At 35.9% G+C, this 12,570-nt stretch overlaps 1 protein-coding gene across 6 annotated transcripts in view; it reads right to left on the reverse strand.

The window, feature by feature from the left end:
* SRGAP2 (SLIT-ROBO Rho GTPase activating protein 2) overlaps positions 1–12,570 on the reverse strand; it is a 230,962-nt gene that overhangs the window by 133,219 nt on the left and 85,173 nt on the right. For all 6 annotated transcript variants that reach the window (XM_026676786.2, XM_026676784.2, XM_026676785.2 and 3 more), the window contains exon 3: positions 7,612–7,804. In XM_026676786.2, the coding sequence (XP_026532571.1) occupies positions 7,612–7,804 (193 nt within the window). The remainder of the gene's footprint in view (positions 1–7,611; positions 7,805–12,570) is intronic.

Below are 12,570 nucleotides of genomic sequence, written 5' to 3' on the forward strand. Positions count from 1 at the left end.
TAGTACATATTTCTTTTAGCCTTTATCTGCCCATTTTTGTTTCCTGGTTACAATCAGTTTTGCAACAAGACCCTAATGCTACTTTCTTAGTTTTAGGGACCTCCAATCTCCCTGTTCGACATATGTCTGAATTAAAAGTTGTTGCTAGAATGACAATTTCCTTTGTCTCTGTTTCCTGTTATTTGCCAAAATTTGGCAGCAAAATTAAGTAATAACGAGAGCATCTGGGAGAACATATTTTTCCATCACCCACCTCCTGTTCACCCTGCTTTTCCCACCTCAAGATTTGCCATTGAATTGAGAGCTTTACAAAAAAAAAACCTGCAATAAAATAAGATAGGAAAAGCATGTACACAGACCTTCTGGAATTTTTTCCAGCACATTATCAGAACTGGGTATAGGAAGTGTTAGTATCGTTTTCTTTGCATAATGAAACAACATGTTGTGTCTTTGTATGCCCGTTTCTCTTCTCCCATCATGCTGCCTTGTCTGTATTTGTGTGTAAGTGTACTGGCAAACACACGGTAGTCTGCATATGTTCTAATCTTGGTCACAGGACCAAAACAAAGAAGAGTTTGAATGAAACCATTGGCAATACAGTATTTTAAGCCTCTGACTAACAGTCTCTCCCAGGGATATACTGGGGAAAAGGTTTGTTTGAAGTATTTTCTCGGAAACCTCAGACTGATTTTCAAGCACGGTCTTTCTTTTTTCAGAATTTATCTCTAGTTTATATCTTATTCCATTGTTATAGATATAGCTAGTTTATACTATTATGTAAAAGTAAAAAGTTGAGGTTTGATGTTATCTTATTCTACTGCACCAAGGGGTGTTGGAAGTAAATGGCTTTCTTTTTTCTTTCTCCCCTTTTTCCTGCCCTTTTTCCCTCCCCTATTTTTCCTACTAGTTTCTTTTGTGTCTTTGTATTTTATATTATAAAATAATAATAAAAAGAAAAGTAGATTAAATCTTCTTCCATTTTGTCCAGTTTTAGTTATTTAATACAATGTAAAGGCCACTCCGATTCCGCATAATTTTGTATTACGAAACACTTTTAAAAAGTAGGAACATAAAAAATAGGCAGCTCATAAGCATTCAGAAGGCCAATTGTGTGACAAACAGTTAAACCGCTGATAGACACATAGATGAACAGGCAGCCAGGTAGACAACAGACGGAATCCTAAATCTCTTTTGTATGATTTCTTTCTAGCATTAGGTTGGAAAGATTGAAAACACCCCTTCTGTTTCCTGTTTATTTTTCATGAACACTCTAGCTTTATTCTGTTACCAGAGTTGCAGCGCTTTCTGATCTGCAGTAGGACCTTCCTCTATTCACTGTCTATGAAAGCAGGCAGAAGTTGCTGCCAAGAGGAAGATGAGCCTACTTCTTAAAGAACAACAGGAAAGACTATTATTTATTTATTTTTACTTATTTGAATTTGTCAAAGAAAAACAAGAACAAGAATAAAAGAACAAAAATATAATGACAGGGACGATAGGCACGCTAGTGCACTTATGCACGCCTCCTCTATTAACCACTTAAAAGGTCCATGGAAGTCAATTTATGACTGAAACTGTGAAAATCTGTAGCTGAAACAACTGATTCAGGTAGAGCATTTCAGACTTATATTCCAGACCAAAGTATTAGGGAGGGATGGGCTGACCGTGGTAATAGAAATTAGTGGGAATCTGCCAAAAAAAGGGCCTCTGAACTGCATTTGTTTCCCTAGCCTAGCCTCTTTGCTTCCTCTTGCCCTCTATTGAAAATTTAGCCATTGAACTGATGGCCCATTCAGAGTATAATTAGTGTGTGTGTGTGTATGTGTGTGTGTGTGTGTGAATTTTCTATTAAATAATTTTTATTCTTTAAAAACCAAAAATACAAAATTCTCATTTCCATTAACAGTAATTATGTCATTGTATATACAAGTTTCTTGTTTTGTGACTATACATCATTTTTATCTTTATTCTTCACCCATTCATACCACCTCTCCCATACTGCATATTCTCGATCATCTTTGCCTTTTAATTCCATAGTGAATTTATCTAGTTCAGCACAATCCATTATTTTTTTTGAATTAGACCTTCGTCTGGTAGTGTTTTATCGCTCTTCCAATTTTGTGCAAAAGTGATTCTTGCTGCGGTTAAGATGTGTACAATAAGATATCTTTCATCTTTACTCAAATTCCCTTTAATCATATCTAATAAAAACATTTCTGGTTCCAATTTCAATCTATAATTTGTAATCTCAAAAAGCTATCTCTGTACTTTCTTCCAATTTTTTAACCACTATACACTGCCACCACATATGGAAAAATGTTCCTTTCTTTTGTTTGCACTTCCAGCATTCTGGTTTCATATTTCAGTACTTTTTCACCAGTCGTGCCAGCGCTAAGTGCCATCTAAAAAACATTTTATATTGATTTTCTTTATATGCTGTCGACAAAGTCAGCTTCTAGTTCTTGGTCCAAGTCTTTTCCCACTCACCCAAATTTATGTTATGACCCACATTCTTTGCCCAGGCGATCACTGATCCCTTAACAATCTCCTCCTCTAATTACACCTCCAGTAAATAATTATACGTACGTGTTATGAATTTTATATCCTTGCCCGTCAAGATTTGGTCCAATTTTTGTAAATCGTTATCTATCCCTAGTTCCTTTACATCTTTCTTAAATTTGGTTTGAATTTGCAAATATACCCACCAATCTAATGTTATCCCTTGCTCTTTTAGTTTGTCCAATGTTTTTAATTCCCCCGTTCATCTACTAATTCTTTGTATCTAATCATTTTTTTAATATCCCTTATATTTGGATATAATATAGCTTCTATGGGTGAGATCCAATTTGGTCTTTTCAAATAATGCTTTTTTAAAAAAATTTCTCCCATGTTTATAATAGTGAGTCCCTTTTCCGATGTCTATGGAAATAGGAATGAATCTTGTTCTTTTTATCCCATAAGAAGGCATGCCACCCAATTTGGAGATCATGACCTTCTATCACCAAAATTATTTTATTTTTTAAGTTTATCCACTCCTTAACCCATAGTAAAATTGCTGCTTGATAATATGTTTCCAAGGGGAGTCCAAGGCCGCCTCTGGTTCTACTATCTTGTAACGTCTTCAATTTTATTTTTGCTTTTCCCCCCATCCATATAAATTTCATTACCGTCTTATCTAATTCCTAAAAAAAAATTCTTATCCAATTTTTCACAGTATAATTACTTAATAGACACTGGAATCCTTGGTGCTCTCTAAATTTGGTTGTTTGCGTGCAGATGTTTCATTATCCAACCAGGTAATATCACTTATGATATTACCTTGTTGGATAATGAAACATCTGTAAGCCATTAACCAAGCTCAGAGAATACCAAAGACTCCAAAGTTCAACCCAGAGTTATGTATACTGTCTTCTATGGGAACTTAAGACTTTGTTTTAAAAACTGGTAATCTCACTCTTTTCAGTGATTCACCCTGCATAATCAATCAAAAACTTGTTAGGTCACTTTGGTCATTTCCATACCTGACATTCAGTTGAACATGCCCCTCAGAAGGAAAACAGAAATATAAGTTATGGTTGTGATGAGAGGGATTTATATTAATGGAATTTAATGCCATCTGAAATGGAAGCGCATTCTTGCACTTATTGCTAGATTGAAAAAAAACAACAATATGAAATCCTAACTACAGAAACACCTTTTGGTTTCTTGGTAGCCTGTCCTATCTTTATTTTAAAAAGTCAGATATGGCCAATATTTGGATAGGACAACTCCAGGGAACAGCAGTACTGCAGGCCAGACAGGGAAGTAGAAAAAAGAAACATTCCAGGTAAAGACAAATTACTGCTGTATTGCAGCCAAGGAAACTATAGGAACATATAATCAATCAACAACTTGAAGGTGAATTTACTTTTCCGTATTCTGTAGCAGATTTAGTATTAATACATTTGACAGACTGGCAACAGATCCTGGGGGAAAAGTCTTGCTAAAGATATGTTAAAAGCAGAAACGTTTAGAATTACAAACGACAGTTTAATTCTTCTTGCCAACTATCTGTTTCTGTTATTTTGAGATAAATCAGCTCCTCATATTTGAAAAGCTGAAGGTCAGAAACATTTTAAGATGAACATATATTTTCTAGGATTTTGATAAGAATCCTATATTTTATAAAAGCAATTCCTATAGAATGTAGTACTGTAAAAGTCCATACTTGGTATTTTAACATACTGTAGATACCGTCAAAGGGGAAGACGATTCAACATTTGCACAAGTTATCTCATCATCCTAAAAATTTGAAAAGTAAACCTAAAAAATCAAGCCTTGACAGGAGAACAAGGATAATTTAAATATCCAAATATTTTTTTCAAACAGTACTTAAATTCACTTTGGATCCTGCATTTTGATTCCATGATCACATACCACATTATAATCAGAATTAAAGAACACGAATCACTTACTGCACATTAGGCTTGATGAAAGGAAAAATAAATAAAAAGGTAAAGGCTGGAATATATGACTTAAACTGTAATTTAGAGGCAATTTCCTTTGAGACATTGATTTTCAAATGTCGAATGATGCTTAAATGTTTGTAAGCCCTTTTCAATTTTTAGTATTTCTATATAAATATGACCTAAAACGTGATTTGTCCTTCATGCAAGTTCTAAAAACTAGATAGAGAACTCAATTAAATTAATGGATAAAAAATAGTAGTCCACCCTTAGTCACCACAGCTGGAATCGTCACCTTTATCATTAAGTGTGTGAAGAACAAATCACATTTTAGATCACATTTATGCAGAAATATTCAAAATGTAAAAGGATTCAAAAACATTGAAGCAAATAGCTTAAAATGTGTATAGATAGCTCCAGAAATAGCCATCATTGAGACACAATGTGAATTACATCCTAGATATGCTTGTTTGTGTCCTTAAGTCAATAATATATTATGTCTAGAGAGTGTTTTAAGAGAATCTAATACCCTTCAGATATTTGGAAAGGAACAGAAGAGGATGAAATGGTTAGATAGTGTCATCAATGCAATGAACATGAATTTGGGCAAACATAGGGAGATAGTGTAGGACAAGGGGGCATGGAGTTGCGAAGAGTTGGATACAACTCAGTGACTGAACAACAATAATAACACAATGATACAACCAAGTCTCCACTTGTACAGGTGAAACTCGAAAAATTAGAATATTGTGCAAAAGTTCATTTATTTCAGTAATGCAACTTAAAAGGTGAACCTAATATATGAGATAGACTCATTACATGCAGAGCAAGATAGTTCAAGCCGTGATTTGTCATAATTGTGATGATGATGGCTTACAGCTCATGAAAACCCCAAATCCACAATCTCAGAAAATTAGAATATTGTGAAAAGGTTCAATATTCTAGGCTCAAAGTGTCCCACGCTAATCAGCTAATTAAGCCATAACACCTGCAAAGGGTTCCTGAGCCTTTAAATGGTCTCTCAGTCTGGTTCAGTAGGAATCACAATCATGGGAAAGACTGCTGACCTGACAGTTGTGCAGAAAAACATCATGGACACCCTCCATAATAAGGAGGGAAAGCCTCAAAAGGTAATTGCAAAAGAAGTTGGATGTTCCCAAAGTGCTGTATCAAAGCACATTAATAGAAAGTTATGTGGAAGGGAAAAGTGTGGAAAAAAAGGGTGCACAAGCAGCAGGGATGACCGCAGCCTGGAGAGGATTGTCAGGAAAAGGCCATTCAAAAGTGTTGGGGACTTTCACAAGGAGTGGACTGAGGCTGCAGTCAGTGCATCAAGAGCCACCATACACAGACGGATCCTGGACATGGGCTTCAAATGTCGTATTCCTCTTGTCAAGCCGCTCCTGAACAACAAACAACGTCAGAAGCGTCTTACCTAGGCTATAGAAAAACAGAACTGGTCTGTTGCTCAGTGGTCCAAAGTCCTCTTTTCTGATGAGAGCAACTTTTGCATCTCATTTGGAAACCAAGGACCCAGAGTCTGGAGGAAGAATGGAGAGGCACACACTGCAAGATGCTTGGAGTCCAGTGTGAAGTTTCCATGGTCTGTGTTGATGTGGGGAGACATGTCATCGGCTGGTGTTGGTCCACTGTGCTTCATTAAGTCCAGGGTCAATGCAGCCATCTACCAGGAGATTTTGGAGCACTTCATGCTTCCTTCTGCAGACGAGCTTTATGGGGATGCTGACTTCATTTTCCAGCAGGACTTGGCACCTGCCCACACTGCCAAAAGCACCAAAACCTGGTTCAATGACTGTGGGACTACTGTGCTTGATTGGCCAGCAAACTCACTTGACCTGAACCCCATAGAGAATCTATGGGGCATTGCCAAGAGAAAGATGAGAGACATGAGACCGAACAATGCAGAAGAGCTGAAGGCTGCTATTGAAGCATCCTGGTCTTCCATAACCCCTCAGCAGTGCTATACAGGCTGATAGCTTCCATGCCATGCCGCACTGAGGCAGTAATTGCTGCAAAAGGGGCCCAAATCAAGTACTGAGTACATATGCATGCTTATACTTTTCAGAGGTCCGATATTGTTCTATGTAAAATCCTTGTTTTATTGATTGCATGTAATATTCTAATTTTCTGAGATTGTGGATTTGGGGTTTTCATGAGCTGTAAGCCATCATCATCACAATTATGACAAATCATGGCTTGAACTATCATGCTTTGCATGTAATGAGTCTATCTCATATATTAGTTTCACCTTTTAAGTTGAATTACTGAAATAAATGAACTTTTGCACGATATTCTAATTTTTCGAGTTTCACCTGTAGAGAGCCAAGGAAATAACCTTGAGGGACTGGATTGAGAGCACTATCAAAACAAAGTGACTGAATCCAGAGCAAAAAATGTATTGCAATATGAGTAAATGTTTCAGGCAAGCAGTCCCTAGTTCTCATGAAGATAAAGGAAAGGAGAGAAAAGCACATTCAGACTTACAAAGTTCTGTACTACAGCTTTACAATAACAGCATAATTGACTTACATGGCACTGGTTTTTTGGTCTGATCTAACTGGAAATTTTGACATCACTACTGCTATCCAAAACTGAGCCTCTACTGATATAGAGCAAATTTCCTTCTAAGTTTCAGAATGTTCACAATAACTGACTCTCTTCCTACAGAGAAGCTTATTTCCATTTTCTCCTTTGCAGTACCAACAATCCAAGTACATCCCATCGTCCATGTGTTTGTACATTATATTTGAAAAGGGCAGAAGTCGTATGTTTAAATTTCTTCTTAGGTGTCAAAGCCAAAATATTTCAAATTTATAATAACTAGAAATAGTCATACTTAACAAAATGCAGCTGTAGAGTTTAGAAAACATTGTTTAATAATGTCTTCTATAAAAGGATGTGAGTGATGTCTACAATCTGCATCAGAACTTTCTGCATCTCCAGGTCAAACCTTACTTTATTGCACCAGTTACAGAAAGCTGTTCACATAGAAGCACTAACATTGTAAATGAAATATAAACCAACAATAACCTGACTGTGACATTCATAAAACAACGTGATTTGCATACTGGTAGCTGGCATCTTCCCAGTTTTATTGTCTCCCTCGCTCCCCAGATCCCATTTCCTCCAAGAAGAAATAATTTACTTGAATTGCTGATCTTTGGTGCTCCTTGTTTTTGCCAGAAATCGTTCAGCCAGCTTCTCTAAATTCCTGGAGTAATCCATTTCAATTTCAGCTTTCTTGCGAAAAAAATCCTGCAAATCTTGGAGCAGTTGGACTCTCAGTTCACATTGCTGATCAAGACATTTCAGTTGTTCAATAAGCTGGGCTCGAATCTCTGCAAAACAAGGGAGGGAGGGAATTACTCATGAAAATAGCATTAAAACAGAAAATGATATGAACTACGGTATCTGAATATATTTTCTGCCTGTATCTGTTAAAACTAAGTGTCTCTAAAGTCACATAGCAACCACAAGAACCATTCTAAGCTTCCTAAAGAAAAAACAACAACTAAATATGCATTGTGGTATGAGAGACATAAACTATGAATTATTACATTGGTTTAAACTCAATCAGTTTCTGAAACACACAGAATGATCAAGGTGTCTAAGATTATAAGATTCTGAAGATAAACTAGGATAACCTCATCATAGTTACTGTCTTCAAATCCTTGGAAAAAGGGTAGAATATAAGTGCAAAAAGAAAAAGATATTAAAAACAAATTTTAAAATGAAAGTTAAAGTTCCTCTTGATCTTCATATACCACCAAATCCCCTTTCTGTTACTCTTTGGGTCAGCTGATTTTTTTATAAAAATCCACCAGTTACTATTGTGCATTATATAAAATAGCCAATGAATAACGAAACAACCTGATTCCAATGCAATCTACTACAAGGATCCTTTCTACTTGTAAAGTTTATCAACCATGCCAAGCATACATTAGCAATCATTTTCCAAATATGTACTGAATCTCAATCTAGATGAAGGCCACAGGGTTGGATAATGTTCCAATTCTCCACTCTTAGCTCAAATTTCCTCTAGAAACACTATTAAATTCCTTTGCAGACTATTCCTATGGCAAAACCAAAGCACTGATCATGCCATACATTTCCCAGAAGATACCAATTTGGGACTATTCATGCTGGGTCTCCAACTGCGACATTGCAATTAAGCACAGCACATCAAATTGTGAATGGTTCGCCTTTGAAAAGTCCAACAAATTTGCATGCCCAGTTGGGAAAGGTCACAAGAAAGACAGTTTCATTTTTCATGGAAAGAATGCCTTTGAGCAAAATTTGCAAGCAGATTATTTTTGACTGCATGCAGGGTGTTTTGAGTACAGATGATGCTGGTGGGTAACATGCTATTTTTTAAAAATCTGTCCTGAAAATATTTCAATAAGGTTACCCAATGTTTGCAGTATAATTTCAGAATTTACTCTCACATATTCCCAGTACATAGAAAACCTAAGTTAACTAACAATGTGGTACTGAACCTTGAAATTCACAGCATTTTTCTTCGACTTTACAAAGAAATATTACATGTTATTACTTTTAGCTGTGAGATGCTAAGTTGTTTCATGCCATGAATATCTCTATCTTATTCTCCAATCCCTTCAATTATGTCTTTTCCTCTTGACATCCAGGAGCAATACTAATCAAAGGTGGCTGATGTTGCTGGATGTCTGCTGCAATCTTTTTGAGCTTTATTCAAAATTGAATTTATATTAAATACATGTATTCCTTGACTTACGACCACAACTGGGACCAGGATTTCCATTGCTAAGCAAGGCTTCCATTGTTGAGCAAGGTTAAATGAATCACATCCAATTTTACAACTTTTTTTCACAGTTGTTAATCACTGCAGTAGATAAGTGAATAAAACAAATTGGGCTTCTCCCCTTGACTTTGTTCGTTAGAAGTCAGCTGGGAAGGTCACAAATGGTGATCATATGACCCTGGGACACTGCAAACTTATACATACATGTCAGTTGCCAAGTGCCTGAATTTTCTTCATACGAACATGGAGAAGCTACAGCAGTAGTAAGTGCAAGGACCGATTGTAAGTAATCTTTTTCAGTGTCATTTTAAGAATGGTTGTAAACTGAGTACTATCTGTAATACCAGTAAGACAGCATAGCATTTAACATTCAGTATATTTCTGCCCTTTTTATAGATACAGATCATCTATGTAAAAAACTTGATGGAAATTGTTTCATTCAGGAAAAGATGTGTTTGCCAAGTATTTCACTTTACAACCTTACTCTTTTTTTCCTTTCTTGTATTCAACAAACACACAAATTATAAATCTTTATCTAGATGAGATATAATTTACTGAAAAAAAGCCTACAGCAGCATTTCTTAACTTGTTGCTTTTCATATAAAACACCTGGTCAGGAATTGCATCTTACTAAGGAAATCCACATTGCACACAATTTCCTGAGACGAGGGAATGTAATTTTGCTTGGAAGGGTGGTTTGAAAGGGCAAGCTGTCTCTTTTTGGGACAAGGATCAAGCCTGAAAGAAAGGCCAATCCAAGAAGAAAATGCACTCCATCAATCATTTCTTTTAACAACTGATCAGAAGGATTTAGCTGCTCAAAATTTCTCATACTGTAGTATAGATACAATTTCATAGTTATCCATTATCAAAATCCATGACCAAAAATTGTAGCCCCATGAAACGTTAATGTGTCGATACAATAATCCAATGTAAACAGACTCAAAATTCACATTTGACCAAATTGTAACGTGCCCTTTCTTCTCCCTTTAATTTATCTTATCTTATGTGCTCTTGTTTATAAGATAATCAAGATCCAATATATAACACATCTGGAGTTAAAGCATGAATACTAATTTCAGATCAATGATATACACCAACGAATGAGCCCTCCCCCGCTCTTTCTCACTTTGTCACTGAGAACCTTACATATAGTGCTATTCAGCCTCTACCTGTTCTATATATACAGGTTACATGCTTTGTTACAATTCTGTTCTGCATTCTGCAGCTCCACTAACAAATTATTTCTTGAGCAACCAGATCCCATGGAAATGCTGAAGTGTTAGATTTTATTACTTATAGTATGAATAAACGAGATCTTTAATCTTCTGAAGTCCATGCAGAAAATAAACTGCTAATTATATTATTTAATTAATTTTGTTTAGAAGTTTTTTCTGTTAATTAATATGCTATCCAAAACATTCCAATTGCTAGCTCTAGATCAACAATAATTTTGATGATTTTCAAATTAAATATTTGAAGGCAAGAGAAATCATTTTGAAAAAAAGTATACAATAATTTGATACAATATATTTCAGAAGAATCTACTATATTACAAAGCAGCATGTATTAAGAAGAATATTATTTCAAAAGCCCACGACCTACTCACCCTACAATGTGTCCTCTGAATTATGAACAAGTCTTGATTATGTAAACTAACATTTGCAGCTACAATAATCTGACATGCATATACAAGAGCCAACTTCTAAATGAAGCAGATAAGCTCTTTTGCTTCTTCAGATATCTATTATGTCAAGACAAGTACTTTACAATAATCAACACTGTATTACTGTTCGCATAAAAAGGAAATTAACAGCTGACTGAGTTCCTGGCAGCAACATATAAGAGTTCATTGAAAATCTACATATCCTACTACAGAAGCATAGAACCATGAACTATAGAAGACTGGTCTTGTTCATAACTTTCTCTTTTTCAGCAATGTTTTGTTCTGGTTGCATGTAAAGAATGTCAGGGGTGTTGGAATTTCCTGAAACTCAGGTAACTTCTAAAAGTATATAATGTCTTTTTGTAATCCTGTCACTTATGTAAACAAGAGGGCTATTCAGTCTACTGTTACTGCCAGGACAAAGTGCAGCTAGTGGATCACACAATACAGTTTGCAGGGGGTGAAATACATCTTTGCAAGTTCAGTATGAAAGCTCAAGGAACTTGGAACTTGAACGATACCCCATAAATCAGAGACAATTTAAATTAAATTGGAATGGAATGCTTCTCTATTTTTTTAAGAATTCTGAATCCATTATGATGATGATATTTTAACACCTACCATAATAGCAATAGCACTTAGACTTATATACCGCTTTATAGTGCTTTACAGCCCTCTCAAAGTGGTTTACAGAGTCAGCATATTGCCCCCAACAATTTGGGTCCTCATTTTACCCATCTCGGAAGGATGGAAGGCTGAGTCAACCTTGAGCCTGGTGGGATTCGATCTGCCAAATTGCAGTAGGAGTAGCTTGCAGTACTGCACTCTGACCACTGCACCACCGAGTAAGAACAAATAAGGAAAAGACCTAACTTGAAGCATGAAGTTTAAATATGAAATATAAATAACAAGTTAGCCTACGACACATATAATAAACCTTTCCTGGTAATATTGAAAAGCTTTCCTATCTACTCACATTTAGGGAGAGTATGGACAACTTGCAACTGGAGTTATTCTCATGGTTATCCAAAAGGTGCTTTTTCAAGAGGCAATTGGACTTCCTTGTTTTTCTTTGAAGACATTTTGCTTTTCATCCAAGAAGCTTTTTCAGTTTCTTCAGAAATGAAGAGGATGCGGGAAGTAAAGGGCAAAGTGGCTCCTAAGTTAAGAGAATGGCTCCAACAGATCCCAGGATATATGAGCGTGCACTGCTAGGAACAGTGTGCAGAACCTCAAACTACCAGGCTTTAAGAAGGAGATTTTCATTCCCATTCCCATTCCCATTCATATTCATTTTCTCTCTCTCTCTCTCTCTCTCTCTCTCTCTCTCTCTCTCTCTCTCTCTCACACACACACACACACACACACACATACAATCTTTCAAAATTGCACTTTAAAATATCTTTAGGTCAGTAAAATCCTGCCTTATAACTAGCAATGCATGAAGTTTGAGAAAAAAATGAAATCTAGTTCGCGATTCTGATTTTTAAATTAGTATTAATATATTAATTTTCTGAATGAGACATTTTCCACTTGAGTCTTCTTTCAAACAGATTTTTAAATTCCACTGCTTTATGATTTGCATGTTTTATCACACTTTCACTAGTTTCAAAGAAACTAACAAGAAGGATAGGTGCAAAGAATGTCTGCGTCCTTAA

This window comes from Notechis scutatus, chromosome 3 (genome assembly GCF_049901735.1).
Source record: "Notechis scutatus isolate UNSWTSFEM ecotype Mainland chromosome 3, rNotScu1.2, whole genome shotgun sequence".
Classification (NCBI taxonomy): Eukaryota; Metazoa; Chordata; class Lepidosauria; order Squamata; family Elapidae; genus Notechis; species Notechis scutatus.